Here is a 16,627-nt window from a genome sequence, read left to right as displayed (position 1 = left end):
TTTTGGATCGAATTATCTTCGTCTTCAAACACCTTATGTGAATTTAACATTTTTCGCTCTTAAGTTAATAAGTCCTGATTTTTGATATAAAACTGTGATAATTTTGATTGGTTAGTTCTCGCCCCTCGGCAGGCAATGTCAAACCTCCGAGTGTATTTCTGCCATGAAAAAGCTCCTCATAAAAATATCTGCCGTTCGAAATCGGCTTGAAACTATAGCTCGCTCCATTTGTGGAACAACATCAAGACGCACTCCACAAATAGGAGGAGGAGCTCTGCCCATCACCCAAAAGGAGTGTACGCGCCAATTATATATAGGTATATATATAGTTCTTAAGCTACAGATTTCAGTGACAAAAATTTCATAGAAGAGAATTTAATGTTTGTCATTTAAAACGTGCTAAGTCGAATTAGGTTATTTTACTAAAAGTCTACTGAAATGTAAAACATATACAAATTTGTTTGATATTTTTCGAAGCTTCTACACCAATATTTCTTTTCTGTGCCTTGTTGGTTTATAAGAAAAAAAATAATGGTTTGATATATGTAGCTGCTTTTTATGGGAAATCTCTCCCAGGCAGTAATGCACGTGCCGCTTTGTCGTTGCCTGCTGAGGCACAACAGGTATTAGAGAAAATTTGTTGAATCGATACTCGTATGTAGCGTCCCGACCACCGGGATCTGCTAATTTCATGTAACTGCTGGCGTACATACGAGAGTGTGCCTGTCTTACCGTTTTTGTATAATAGCCTTATTACAATTGCCTTGAAAAACCAAAACCAAAAAACTTAATTATTTTTCGATACGAAATTATTTATATTTTTTACTTGCCTAATATATTTCTCTGTAAAAATATCTTAACTATTACAATAAGTATATACTATACGCACATATATTTTTTCTTAAACTGAAATCAATTACAACTTTAACTCGCAACAATTCCTTAGCTCGTTTTCGATTTGAGTCGCAGCAACATCAGCTTTGAAATATTCTTATATGGCACTTCGAAAAACAAGCTGAAAATTGTGCAGGTAAAGTAAAGCACAGCACAGTGGCCAATGTAATCAACAATCTGAAATATTAAGAGATAATACAAATTTACTCATACATATAAAGTATTCGACAAAACTTAAGCCGACATATTATATATCATACATGTATGGCAGGAGGTGGCGCAAAATTAATCATCATGATTTTGAGTGATGAAAATATTTATTTATTTTGTCTGTTTGTGTATTGCAGCTTTCTATTTTACAGGTGTCAAATATGATTGACGTATGACGCCATTTGTAAATACTATAAACCCTCCGATAGGTTGATTAATTTTGCGCCACCTTGTATTAATTTCCGTATATGTACATATATGCATTCATAAATATACTCACCAATCGCATGGGACTCGTATAGAGTCCCGCATTGCCGAACGCCGTGGCTAGCGAAACGCACATAGGATTCGTCAGGAACATCGCATAGGTGATTTGATTGAATTTGCTGAAAATAGGGTTTTCCAGTACGCGAAAGAACCATTTCACACTACCCAATGCATTTGCAAATATCATACAACAAACACTGGCTGAAAATAACAGACGTTGCACCACCAAAAACACAACGTAGAAAAATACGGAATAGCCTGGTTCGATTGTTGCAAAACTGCATGTGAAGAAAAATATAACCGCTAAATAGCCGAGAAATTCCAGTAACGACTGATTCTGAAAGAATTGCGAATAAAGTTTATGCTGCTGATTTTGTACGAAGAACCAGGCAGCCACGCCGCCAATTATATAAGCGAAAACTCGTGACAGCGGATTCATGTAGAGTTCGGTGAAGAGTGTCGATGTGGTTTCGAGCGAATATTCGAAATTCATTGTCGTACCAATGTAAAATGTATACGCCAAATTGACTGCTGTGATGGATAAGATAAGAGCTATTGCAGATTTCGGGTGTCTATGGGTTAAAAGTGAATGTGAGAAATTTTAAGTACATTTTTCATCATCCATCCTTACCTAACATAGGTGATGAGCAAAATTGTACTTAATATAAAAAATTGCATATCACATGCTGATGACCAGGTCCAAAATACGCACAAGTCTCCGTGATTGAAAAGATTTTGTATGAATAGAGCATTACGCCACCAATACAATTCACACTTCTCATACAACCGATAACTGAAGTGGAAAACTGTTAAATCATCAATCATAAGAGATCCAGCATCGGCCAGGCAGGTAGCGATTATATAAAGTGGGCCCAATCTATATGAGGCGTAATAAATAGAAAGAAAACAAAGAGTTAAGTTAAGAAGTATAAAAATATATATATAAGTTAGAGATTTCCAATCCTCTACACTTAAAAAAATCAATGGACCAGTCGCCCAAAATGAAACAGAAGTTAATTTGCTCCACTCTAATTCTGCTTTCCAGCAACTCGTCCCGCACTCGACTGACTGATCGTTGTGACACTTGCTTGCTTCCCACTTTCGTTTGCCGGCAGTGGCGCAGTTCTTGTATAACCTGAGGGCGAGACCGGCTTTGACCTTGACTTCCCACAGTTGCCTTATAAAATGCAGTTGGCAATGTCTCTCAATGCATTATGAGGCGAAATTAAATGTTAATTAGCTAAGAACATCAGCAAACGGACAACAAAAGCAAGAACAACGATTTTTTTTTTTGCGGATGAGGAGGTTAAAATGCGTAATGCACCATCAAAGCCGTAGCAGTGGTATGTCTTGAGACTAAAAAACGCCCCCTAGTTAGGAACCGTCGCCCACCCTGGAAACGCTTTCGCATTACTTCAGAGTGACACACTACAAGATACCTGCTTATGTTCCTGCGTCCCCCTTTTTCTTCCGCGAGCCCACTGTTGATTTCCCACGATTCCTCGCTGCTTAGCATCTTGTCGATTAGATTTTGGGTGGTTATATGATTTCTTGTTCACAAAGCGTGCATTGGAAAAATGTGCGTTCAGCGTCACCCTATTTTGAACAGGTATTTCTGGAAATAACTGTGCCCAGAAAACATTTTGTTTGTATAAAAATTGTCTTCATCGAAGCTTCTGCTGTTCCATGTAGCGAGGTTTGCTAATACCTTCTGCCAACCTCTCGTTCTTTGATGTTCTCAACTTTTTCCTCTCAAAGTCTAGTCCATCGGTATTGAACCGCTTATCACTTACACAGCGGGCCCTGATACGGATATAAGACTAGAATAGGTTTGCGAATCAATAATAGATTTAGAATTGTCCGCGACCTTGAGTGAGGTAGTTGGGTTGAGAAGAAATTCAATAATCCAATTTTATGATATTAAAGTGAAGTGCTTTTTGTTTTACTAATTTGAAGATCTATCAAAAAGGATCAACTACAAACAACTACGGATAATTTATATATATATCCCCATACAGTGTGTTAAATAATATTCTACAGGTATTTATCGAAAAATTTTGCCAATTTATTTATAACATTTCTCTTTTAATTTTAACATTTTTTTTATTAGAATATGGTTAATTTTCTTCCAAAAACAATATAAATCAGGTTTCAGACTTTGTGCATACTTAAAACAATTCACCAAATTTTCATAGGAATTTCATACTTTTAATCAGAATATTTAGAAAAATTTCGAGTATGCAGTTTTATAGCACATAGAATTTTGTTACAAGTTTAAATCGCGTTGATTTTTGACAACTTTTTCCTTTTTTGTTGACGGTATGGGTTCTTCCTTCATATAAATATTATATTAAAATTTAATAAGAAATAATCATCAAGCAAGCTGTCATCCACCTATTTCATAGTTAACATCGAAATCCTTTTTAGGGTCACTCTAAATTTATCCCCTCTTAAGATGAAACGTCATATGAAATCACAAGATTTTTTCATCAAACATATGCATTTATTTATTTAATTATGTATAATTTTTACGATAAAATATTCGTCTCGAAAGGCCTCATATACCCCGAGTACTTCCAGCGGCAGCTCTGTAAAGCTCATCAGGATCGAGACCAGTAAGATCCTGATTACAGTATACTGGAAAATACTCTTACATTAGGAAATCTATGGGCTGGTGAAAGTAGTATTCTATCACCTCAGTACAGGAGGGTGACACCCCACCGAAATGGCTGATAGGCTAATGTTACAACCGCATCCGTCCCGTTAAAGCTGTGGCAACCTTTCGGGTACGTTACTTACAGCATTAAGTTGGTGGTGCAGGCTCCGTTGAGAAATCCTGACTAGTTCCTGTCCTGGCTCTGAGCTCTATTCCCCATGAAGCGTAGAGTCAACCCTCGCATGACCTCCCTGCTTGCAAAAAACGCACCAATCTTGAATGCAGCTGAAAGCGGATCAGTCGGCACTGCGTCAAAGCTGATAGCCCCGCAAATGGCCACGGGTACAGTAACATCAGCATTCAGATGAAGGATGCCTCCAATACCGCCATTGGAAGGATACAACTAGCGCAGTATACGCCAGTACTCTTACAGCGGCAGAACGGCTCGTCACTCCCATTCCAACGAATGGCAACACAGAAACGATCCCCACAAAAGAAAGCGCGCCAAACGACGAAATTGAAATTATTCCTCGGCTTGAGCTAATTAGGAATATGAGGAGGGTGGAGGAAGATGCGATCTCTCAATAAGCAGGTGCTAAGTTCTATGCAGCAGGCGTTCAGACGTCAATATAGCATCAGCAACGAAGTCAAGACTGGAGTATACAAAATGACTGAGCTGCTGGATGTAACGATGCGCTGCAGTCGTTCGTGAAAGACAGCAGAAGACGAAAGGGTGCTCTCCAACCCCCGTAAGAACACTGCCATCCAGCAAGTAACAAATACTTCCACCTCTGCGACGATAAACTCGAGGCGCATTGGAACCAGTCCAGTTGCCCTTGATAGCTGTAAAAAAGCCAGGGCAAATGAACCCATAGGGAACAAAACAGGACCCCTTCAGAAAAATTATGAAGGTTGGAAGACAGTTAATAGGAGGGGAAACCAAAAGGAGTGGAAGGATAAGCTAGCCGAGCCAAACAAAAGGAGCAAGCCGCAAACACAACACGTAAAGCCAGAAGCTGTTGTGATGAAACCCGCAGAAGGTCTTAGCTATGCAGATGTGCTGAAGGACTTGGGCACGAAGATTACGACTGACGATTCAGTCAATTTAAGGTCCATCAGGAAAACGAAGGCTGGGGCCTTGGAATTTGGTAGAGGAGAAAAAGTCACAAAAGTGCCCTTGCATCAGCTGGAAAGCACTGTGCAATGCACGACTTCAAGCGTGGAGTCAAAACCGATAGCCATGATTGAGATACGAGATTTCGACTCCTTGACGGCTAAAGCGAAGGTGGAAACAGAAGTCAGGAAGTTTCTCACCAACCAAGAGGAGGATACAGACTATCATATAATCACGGCGTCGATTAATGTGTTATAATGATGGTCACTTCCAGTACATTCTTCCAGAACTTCCCACCCGTTGATTGCCTCAGCTAGGCTATCAGCCACTATCACCCGGCGTGGTGTGCTCACATCCTGGTCTCCTAAAAGTAGTGGCGTTTCCTGTCTTTTAAACTACAAGTCCAGTTTGGCAGTCATGTCTAGTATATGCTTTCCCCGTGAGTTCGTAGTAAGGACCTGTTCAATACTGTCGCTGGGGATAAGATAGAAACTCAGCATTGTGAAGCATTTATTTTGAACGTATGTGTAGCAACTACCGGTTTCGTAGTGTTTGACAGTACTGCTCCCTCTCGATAGCGATTTGTTCGAGCAGAGCGTCTGCTGTGCGACTTCTCAGGTAAAGAGCATTCCCGTGACCCTGGCTGGTGGTCAGTGCGGTCGCGTTTTGCGTGTTCGCAGTGAATACAATTGGGAGCTGCTTTGCCGTCTTTTATTTTGTGCCCTGGTTTCCTGCATCTGATACACGTATCCCTTCTATCAGGGCCACCGCAGTTTGCTGGTGTGTGCCCTATTCCAAGGCAGCGATAACATTCCTTATATATGTGATGAATATTAATATAAAGTGGCGCAAAATTAATCACCGACTTTTGTTTTTGAATAACTTTTGAACTAAATCAAAAAAAAATGTTTTAAATCATTTAATAAAATATTATTTTAAGTCATTTAATAGAAAATTATTTTAAATCATTTCGTAAAAAAATATTTGAAATCTTTAACTCAGCCTTTATTCGCTCCATTGCTTGCCTGTTTGCATATTACAGCTTCACAAGCGTCAAATATGACTGGCGTACGACGATAGGGTGGCTAATTTTGCGCCCCCTTGAATGACCATGGCTTTGACTACGACACTGCATTTTATCATCCTTGCTCTTCTATGGTTCCTTTAATTAAAGTTTTAAAAACTCTTTTTGACTCTTACCTAAGCAACCGATGGAATAGGTGCAGGAGTACCAGTTGCGTATTTTGTAATAAATTAGATGTTCGTATTGCTTCAATTGTTTTGGTGTTTCGAAAAAAATGATACACTTGCAGGAAGCCACTGTAAAGACATTAAGAAAAAATGTAGAAACATTAACAAAAAAATAAGAAAACATATGGACATGTACGCGCGCTCTATTAGCCTGAATAAACTCAGCAAGACTTTATAGTAGATAATATCAGGTCAGTCCATAAGATCGTGCGTATTTTACCCATAATTTCACTTTTGTTTGATTTTTGCATACAAAAATTATTCGCGGAATATAACGGAACTGTTTATATTTTCTTTGGTTCAGTTGGAAAAGGTTTCAAAGCTGGGAAAATGGGTTCCGCATAGACTTTCCGTCGCCAACCTTCAGCAGATAGTGAGAGTGTGTTCTCAGCTGCTTGAAAATGAAAGTTTTGTGAACCGTATCGTTAGTGGTGAAAAATGGGTCCTTTAAAATAGTCCTGTTCGCAAACGCCAATGGTTAGATAAAGATGAAACACCAGAACCGACCCCTAGAGATTCCCAAGAAGATTTTCCTGTCTATTTGGTGGGCTATGGAGGGGTATTGTCTATTATGAACTTCTGGAACTAAACCAGACGACAACTGCTGATTATTATTCCCATCAGCTATCAAACCTGAATGAGGCACTTTGTTTGAGGCAGTTTTGTTTCACCACGACAACGCAAGACCTCATACCACAAGGGGAACATTAGGCAAGCTGAACGAGCTCGGATGGGAGCTAATGCCGCATCCACCATACTATCCGGATATTGCACCTTATGATTATCACCTTTTCCGTGGACTTCAATCCCATATGAGTAACAAGAACTACTCCTCAAAAGAAGCTATAAAATGGTATATCGAAGCGTATTTTTGCTCCAAAGACAAAAAATTTCTTGAGCAGGAAATTAAAAATTTGCCTAAACGTTGCGAAGACATTGTAAATAATGAAGGAAAATATATTAATGATTAATAAATAATTTAAACATCTTTTTTATTAATTTCAAAACCACCTTTAAAAAACGCACAAGCTTATGGACTGACCGATAATAAAGGGTATTTTTGTGATATTTAGGATTATTTATTCAAATAAAAACACAAAAGAAAAATGCGTTGGTGCGTAGCTTTCATTTGGTAATGCCCGTATGCGAAACTCAAGGCAGGCAACATCAAATATAAAAAAAAGATTTTTGTAACGGCGGTCGCCTCTTAGCAGGAAATAGCAAACCTCCAAGTGCCATGAAAAAGCTCCTCATATAAAATCGTTTCTTTGTTCGGAGGCAGCTTGGAGTTAGCCAAGACTTGTCGAAGTTTGAGCGAAGGATAAAATGTGCTTTCTAGGATTTCCCAAATTAAATTTGTGCCGATCAAACAATTCTCCAGGAATGGGTAAAAAATGTCATCTCATGTGAGTTTTACCATTTTGTGAAGCTTCGATCTTGCTTTAAGAACCATTTACATATAAGTTAAGCAGTAATAACTGCTGGCCACCCACGTAAAAGATTCTGTTTTCTGATGCCCTCCATCTAATGAATATGGCGAGCATACAACCTTACAGCATTACCAAAAGCTGTTAGGCAAGTGAGCACCGAACGCTGTGAGAGCGATCACTGTAGTTAACAGCGATAACGACATCACACTCATACTACTTTACATCCCAGTAGTTGTAAAGCAAGTGCGAACCAATTGCCGTGACAGCGATCAGTGGATAACAACAGCAAAGACATCATTCGCATAAACCTAATTTTTCGAAAACAAGCGTGGGTGAACCAATGCGAAAGCGATCAGTGCATTTAGCAGCACACGACTCCAATACAAGTTTGATTGAATAATTGTGAGAGCAAACAGAGCAGCTAACAGCGAGATGTGACAGGGAGCGAGGTTCAGCTTGTTCCAATTAGAATTAACAGCAGTGCTGGTTGTTGCAACTAGACCACTTGGCAGATCACTCCGGTTGTAAAAAGGAAAATAATATTTTAAGAGATCTTTGTAAAAACGCTTTAATTTAATAAAGTTTATACAAAAAATAATTGTGTTGAATAAGACTTATAATTTATGTAAATATATTGCATACTCCTAAATTTAGTAAACTCCAGAAACTGCTTAAATTGTTTTCGTTTTGCTCTCATGAAGAAATTTTAATTTCAATTTATTTAAAATACCCGATTTCTTAAAGTGAGTCAAATTTACCTCATTGTAAAGAACAAATCCACGAAGACGTCAAAATTTCCCAGTTTATCCGTGACTTTATGATGATGCGACTTATTGCCCGTCGCCAAATAGCTGATACAGAGTAGATGGAATAACGTGACGGCCATTGCCCCGTAAAACCGTAAGCCATTCACTGCAGAAATGCCGTTCATCTGACCAGCCGCATCCGATGGAAATAGCAATCGCCAATTGTTTTGTACTTCAAAGCAATCAATAAATCCTCTTTCACGTAACTGTTGTGCATTCGAATCACGCTTCGGGGCCGTACCATCCGCAAACTTTTCCTCACTTTCAATAACATTAGCGTCTTCACTACTTCTCTTCATGCGTCGCGCTAAAGCCCATAATGTCAGTATCAGAGTCAAAACCCACGAAGTCGCAAAAATTAGCGATGATGGTCGTGTAAAGAAACCAGGTCGCAGTTTAAGATCCGTCACTCTTTCCACGCGTACACGCGTGTTATAAAAATCGTTGGCCATAAATATTTCGCTCTCAACATAAGTAGACATTAGTTGCCTTATCTCGGAGATGGTGCAAGAGCTGGGCAAGCAAAGACCTAAACTGACGCGAGGTTCATAATATGGAAATACTGGATCAATTTGCCAACTAGAATTGTGCCACATATGGACGACGCGGAAATCGGTGGAGAATGGCGCGGTATCCTTGATGATTTTCGGATTCATGATGTGTGGTATGTGTTTCGATATTCTAAGATTAATTGGCTTTTTGACGGCATCACAAGTGTCGCGGCTGCCTAGCCAGAGGCCATTGCCAGTTATAAAGCCTGAGTCCCTCGATCCTGAGGCGTCATACACTGCAAAACAAAGAAAAATAATTTTTAATTCATTAATTAAATTTTAGAGATGATTTAGTTTCGATTACGTTTACGTTTTAAATCAACTTATCTGGTTATTGGAAGCTTGTGATCGTACCATGGACATATCATGTTCAATTAAATCTTCTGAGTTATTGTATATGTATATTAAAGAGCCAACAGTAGAATAATGCCTCCGAATAATTGGTTTGTTATTTGAACCTTCGGCCAGATGGCATATTTGGAATACTTAAAAGCACACCTTCACCAACTACAAGAACTAGAGACAATATAAATACCACAAGGGACTCATGGATGGGACCCTTTCATTATTGGTCTTAAATGGAGGTTAAATTCTTAATGGAGGATAAATTCTATCGAGGAATTTAACTTACCATGAACTAAGAGGGAAGCTCCGTATAGGGTTTGGCCACCCATTCGCAAAACGGCACGTGTGACGTTCGTCCAATCATCTATACGGAGAGTACCATACCAATACATTCCCAAGCTAAGGTGTGCTTGAAATCACGCCGAGGACTGAATGGTGTAGGAAATTAAAATATGTGCATCACGAACGGAGCCTTCAGATGATAACTACTATAAAAGATAAAACCAAAACACTCGTGCCGCGCAGAGACACAATACCCTCCTCCGAGGAGGATAACCTGCTGGCTTCCAGCCAAGATGCGGCTGAGTCAGTAAAGAGTAAGGGAAGTGCCAGCCACAGCACTCGCTTACCGAGCAAATAACAACAACAAATATTCCTACCACCAACATCACAAAAGGAGGAAGACGGCACTCAGAGAGAGACTCAGGCCGCAAAAAACCGAAGTCAGAAGGTGCCCACATGAAGTCTCGCTATACAAAGGCGCAGTTCATTCTAAGCAATATTGCTAAGAATGAACTCGCTAGAGCGACTGACGAGCGTGACGCGGCTGACAAGGTAAAATACCACCATCTGTTGGAGGAGTATGAAAACTTCATATCCAAAAAAGAAATAGGTCATAGGACGTGATCGATCAGGCACCGAAGAGACCGAAGGTGTCCAACTGCATCGAGGAAATAACAAAACAACGACCATTCAGCGAGGTGGTTAAGGATGGCCTCCTTTATCCACTGATCGACGAGAACGTAACAGCGGCAGAATAATCCTGCAGAAGTGGGGGCGGGTGGAGGCCAAACTGTCCAAGCTCGTGCTAGACAAGCATGTAGTTGGAGTACAGGGCGGTGCTCTCCCTTCCTTTGATTCTGCAGGAGTACTTCGATGCTGTATGATAATCAAGTGCGACGACGACTGGTTAAGAGTTATCCTAGCAAAGTGCATTACTAAGGTCAGCAGCTCACTTGAAGGCTTAAAACTTAAGCTCATTCCGGCTAGGGGCATACCTTGCCCTCTCGCGCTCGCATTTGGCTACCAGTAATGGACTTAAGCAGTGCAGATGTGCTGAAGTACCTCAAGTCGCACAACCCTGCGGCGCTGATGGACGACTGGGCAATCGTGAAGGCAGAAACGCCGCAAAATAGCCAGCACGCCATTCGTTTTACAGATTAACGATGAGTGCTCACCAGTACTCGGAAAATCTGACAACAAAATGCGGTTTGGTCTGGGAAAGGCCAAATCGAAAATTTTCAAAGCAGACAGCAAGGAAAATGAAGACGACCTGGATGAAGTCGACAATAACATACAGCCAGAAAAGCTAGAAAAGGTGTACCTAGCTGAAGACCACAACCAACCTGATGCCTAAAGCCATAGAGGTTAGTCTGCAGAACTCGGAATGTGCTACAGAGAACTTGGATGTTTTCCTCATGGAGGGAGACATCGACATCGAAATCATAGAGGATCCTTGGGCCATTGAGATTAAAGGGTTCCAAGGCAATAACAATATCTTTATATTTTACACTAAATCAGACAGTAAGCCCCGACCATTCATAGTTACTAAAAAACACTTAAAAGCTTTTCTGTGTTCTAATTTTAATACTCCTGATTTTACAGTGGTGAAGGTGGAGTTGCAAAAATCGACAATATACCTGGCATCAGTATACATGCCGCATGATTAACCGGCGCCGCCAGACGAAGTTGATCGGTTCTTATCAACACTGAACAACACGGACAAACTGTTGATGGGCTGCGACGCAAACGCCAGAAACGAGCTCTGGGGCAGTTCGGAGGAGAATGAAAGAGGTGAGTAACTTTTTAATTCTTATTAAATACCAATCTCGACATATGTAATGTAGGGACCACCCCAACCTATACATTTCCGAGCTCGGAAACTTTTCCAGGCTGGGCAGAGGTCTTAGACGTTACTCCATGCACAAACAGTAACTCCCAGATAGTCACAAAGTGGAGAAATCATTTTCGAACCATAATTGGATTCTCTTCGGTATCAATCTTAAACTTGGGAAGCTAACCCCATATAGAAACCCTAGAAGAACAAATTTGCACATATTCCGTAGAGTAATCCAGTCTTAACTTCAATACATAAATAAAACCCTAACGTCAAGTAAAGACTTGGATGACAAAGTAAGAGCTCTTGAAGCTTCGTTGGCGAAAGGGATTGAGGCTTCACGTCCTGCCACATATTGCAAAACAACTTATCCCACCTGGTGGAATGAAGATTTAAGTCAACTCAGTAAAATGGCAAGAAGCCCAGACAGAGGCTTGGAGAGATTTTTGTAGTTCCATCGAATCAACCAAAGATACGGCCAGACTAGGTAGTTGTCCTTCCTTCTTAAGGAAAGATAACGGAGAATGGATAAAATCCTCGGTCGATACTTCAGAATATCTTATAAATACACGTTTCCTAGGGCACACAGAACAGATTAAGAAAAATAGTAATAGTATTCAAACGTCCAACCTGTCATACAATACAATAAACCACATCGCATCCCAAGATAGAATTCTATAGGCGATGTTCCATGCTGTGGAACACTCGGGAATCGACGATTCCGTGGCTGGATTTCTTTTTCAAAAAAAGCCTTATGCTAGGGCATATTTCAAAAAGCTGGAGGAGGATTAAGGTGATTTTTATCCCCAACGCTGGGGATAATAAAAGCATCCATTGCTTCACACTATCATGCTTTAGCCGAAAGAAGGTAGAAGCAATTAACTACATGTATTACAACAATAAACACATGGCCGTCGTATTAAATCCAAAGGACGAGTCACTTGTTAGGATGTTCTCGACCAAACATTTCACGCATCACTGCAACCGTTACAGGTCATTGGAAGGTAGGGGATCATGCAGCCAGACTCAACCTCCCCTTCAATCACATCTGCAGAAGCTGTTAAGCGGAAGGGGTGAAGAAAAGTATTTTCTACTACTTATGTGTATGTCCAGGGCTAGCTAGGGCAAGACTTCGCTTCGGTAAGCCTTTTTTACAGCAAATTAATGAGATCTTAGGCATCGAGATAAAAAATTTGCTGCTGTATTTGGATCTCACTAAAAAAACAAAAAAAAAATAATTGGCGCGTACACTTCTGTTAGGTGTTTGGCCAAACTCCTCCTCCTATTTGTGGTGGGCGCCTTGATGTTGTTCCACAAATGGAGGGACCTACAGTTTCAAGCCGACTCCGAACGGCAGATATTTTTATGAGGAGCTTTTTCATGGCAGAAATACACTCGGAGGTTTGCCATTGCCTGCCGAGGGGCGACCGCTATTAAAAAGATGTTTTTATTAATTTTGCTTTCACCGAGATTCGAACCAACGACCTCTCTGTGAATTCCGAATGGTAATCACGCACCAACCCATTCGGCTACGGCGGCCGCCTAAATGGATCTGAAAAAAAGACATCATCCTACGAGGACAGTGGTAGTAAAACGGTGCTGGTCGCTAAGTAGGATTATTTCGGTAGACATACTCAACTACTTCAACAACAACAACAACAACATGGATGGGATTAAGGACCTTGCAGGTAGTGCGAGATATACGGGTAAATCATATCGGCACCTGACTACAGTGAATATATTAACAACGAAGTGGCAGATATTTTCTTTAAGACACTGGCGCCCAGAGATTTGTAGGTCTCCTTAATTGGAATGTCATGGCCGGAGTACTAAAATACTTTTCAGGGGTTCATTGCAGAGTAATGAATCACTTGTCATATTAGGCCTAAGCGTTCTTCAATATACCTGGACAATCTAAGAACCATTTTTTCTAATCGACCGGGTGTATACTTGTGAAGCCGGTATTTACTTAATTACGAGAATGACTCTACCAGAAATTTGAGAAATTAGAAGCACAGAGGAACTACAACGTGGTTTCCTTTGATAAAAGTTTACCCTCTCACCGGAGAAAGCGTGACAAGATGTGCTTACCTTAGAAGAAACGTTAAGTGTGGCTTATTTTCCTGAACTAAATTCATCTCAATACCTTTTCTTTACTCAATCATAATAAAAAATGTAATAACAAAGATTTTGTAATTGAGATATTTCTTCACAGCGAAGATTATATATTAGGCCGGGTCGATTTGTGGGGAGGCAAAAAAATCGCCCATTGCTTTGTGAAAATCATATTCTAGGGATCAAAATAAGAAACTTTGCCGAAGGAACGATACCTCTAAAACGAATTCTGATGTCCCCCAATTTGGGTGATTGAAGTGTTGAAGTGAAGAAAATTGTTATGGGTCGAATTACAATTAAAGAAGTAGCTGAGGATGTCGATATGTCGGTTGGATCATCACATGTAATATTTTAATAAATTTTGAGCATGAAGCGTGTGGAAGCGAAGTTCTGAATTTTGACCAAAAACAACGTCGCATGAACATCGCTCTGAACATTTGCTTAAAAGCCCAATCGTCCCAATGGAAGAGTCCACCAGAGCCAAGAGCAAAAAAAGCACTCCAAGTTCGATCAAATGTAAAGGTTTTGCTCACAGATTTCTTCGACTACCATGGCATAGTGCATCACGAGTTCTTACCACAAGGTCCTATGGTAAATAGGGAGTATTACCTTCAAGTTATGCACCGTTTGCGTGAAGCAATACGAAAAAACGCCCGGAATTGTGGAGAAAAATGCGTGGCTTTTGCATCATGGTAATGCATCTGCTCACTCATCTCTGCTTGTGAGAGATTATTTGGCCAAAAACAGCACCGTTAACATGTTCTGAGGAGATAAAAATAGAATCGCCGAGAGAGCTCAAGGACATACCAAAAAGTGCATATCAGAACAGCTTTGAGGATTGGAAAAAACGCAGGCCCAATTATGGTATTATATCTGAGGGGGGACTACTTTGAAGGATATAAAATATAAATTGAAGAATAAATAAATATTTTTTGAGAAAAATTAAAATTCACCTTATTTTTTGTAATACACGTCGTATTTTAGATCCGGTTGTATTGAGCAGAATGAATAACATTTTATAACAAAGTCAGGAGTAACACCCGGTCAGCATACATTAGTGTAATATAGAAAAATTGTGGTATAATCGTGAATTTGTGGCCCATGTGATTAGTCGGCAAACGAGTTCTCATGGGTTTTTGATCATTTTTCCCCTAACAGTGTTTCGCAAATATAAATTTTTTGATTCTGATTCAATAGTGCAATCATCTCGAAATTTATAAACCTTAAATTAATGTGATATTATACTAAAATTAAGAAATGATATACAAATTAGTCAAATGTCAATATATGGTGTTTTTACACTTTTGTCTTTATCTTTTTACATATTATTCTTATTAAAACGCATCCGCCTAGTGCCAACTCAAAAAGGATTTGGAGGCATAAGCACTGTGGGTGGCATAAATGGATTAAAGATAGTTATTTTCAACAATTTCAACATTGTTTGATTTCGATTTCTTGTTTTTTTTTTTAACATTTTGTTCGTCGGAGTTTGTAGTTTCGACCTGTTCTAAAGCTGCGTTTACTTGTTGCTACATTAAATTAAACTTTATGATTTTCTGATATCCGTGCTATTAAACTTTACATACAAAATTAAAATATAATAAAAAAAGATTTTCTGCCTTTCATAGCTCGAGCTATTACCACCACCGCTTAATATACTAAACTGCATTTACCAAAACTAATCACTTTTTTATACAATAATATTTGCACTCACTTTTCACTGCCCATGGCTGTTGCTGCAGTATACCCTTTTGCATATCCTGCAGCTGTTCGTAACACCTGGCGCTAACCATATCCGAATGGCTGATTGTTGTCAACCCAAAGACTATTGACGACTGTTGCATTCGTTTAAATAGATCGCTGTTGGTATCCCCAAGTGTTGGCGTAGCAACCGCACAGCATAGCAGTATGACGAATAAAATTACCGAATATGACTTAGGTTGGCACATTTTGACTGTTTTAATTTCTAACCTTCTGTTTACTCTTTTTTGTTGTTTTGTCTTTTATATTGTAATTTATCACAAATTTTAAAATCACTAAGAAGTTTAAAGATTCTAGTTTCTCTCTTTCAAATATCTGTATTAGTTTTATATTTGGTTAAACAAATATTCACTAGTTGCTACACAGTTTGATTTATTTCTTCCATCAGTTTCACAATGTTTTTTTAAATCACATTAGGTTTCTTTTTAGTTTTAAAATATATCATGTGAGTTAATATTTTTAATACCGCACCAGCACATTAAAACAATATTTAACTTAAGTTTCCCTCTGTTCAATATCCCACTTTCTTTTGAAATTTTCTTTTTCATATCTATTTCACTTCCCGCTTCTCGAGATAGAAATCGAACCAACGTGACGCCCCATGCAGACCAATGAAAACTGAAACTAAAAGCTTTGCCAAACTTATATTTATCAAATTCAAAGCAATAAAAATCTTTATAATTATCTGGCTAAGCGATTGACCTTATGTAAATATTATACTTGATATGCTCGTTCGATGATCGCTAGAATTTATTGCTAAATTGACTTCTAACAACAATGTGTTCTACTACTAATGTGCTTGTATACGTCATTATAAAATAAACCTTGCGCGACACTCTAGCTGTGTGTGCTTGTACGTGGCATATCGACTGTTTCCCCGAAGGATATGGGTTCAGTACATCTTTAGAAACACATAATAGGTCTATTTATAAGTTCGTGCGGTTTTACAACAGATGGCGTAACTTGATTATTATTCCATCGATCCACATTTCCAAACATTCATTGGAGGGCTACTGTCGTAAGGCACAAACGTCAGTATAAGTTTTTTATTTGAAGCGTAAACAACAATATTTTTACCACACTTGAAAATGTCGAATTTCGTGCCAAATAA

General features: G+C 39.3%; 1 protein-coding gene across 2 annotated transcripts; it reads right to left on the bottom strand.

The window, feature by feature from the left end:
- Positions 1-793: 793 nt before the first annotated feature.
- Positions 794-16,140, bottom strand: LOC128864244 (O-acyltransferase like protein-like). 2 transcript variants are annotated; one of them, XM_054103809.1, is made up of 6 exons: positions 15,470-16,140; positions 8,581-9,415; positions 6,342-6,461; positions 2,003-2,248; positions 1,385-1,943; positions 794-1,071 (listed from the first exon to the last, which is right to left on the bottom strand). In XM_054103809.1, exons 1-6 carry the CDS (start codon positions 15,702-15,704, stop codon positions 943-945), a joined length of 2,124 nt encoding a protein of 707 aa, XP_053959784.1. In that variant the 5' UTR covers positions 15,705-16,140; the 3' UTR covers positions 794-942. The 2 variants fall into 2 exon arrangements, with proteins under 2 accessions (XP_053959784.1, XP_053959786.1); XM_054103811.1 differs by lacking the exon at positions 6,342-6,461.
- Positions 16,141-16,627: the final 487 nt, after the last annotated feature.

This window comes from Anastrepha ludens, chromosome 5 (genome assembly GCF_028408465.1).
Source record: "Anastrepha ludens isolate Willacy chromosome 5, idAnaLude1.1, whole genome shotgun sequence".
Taxonomy (NCBI): Eukaryota; Metazoa; Arthropoda; class Insecta; order Diptera; family Tephritidae; genus Anastrepha; species Anastrepha ludens.
This window is presented reverse-complemented; position numbering and strand designations above follow the sequence as displayed.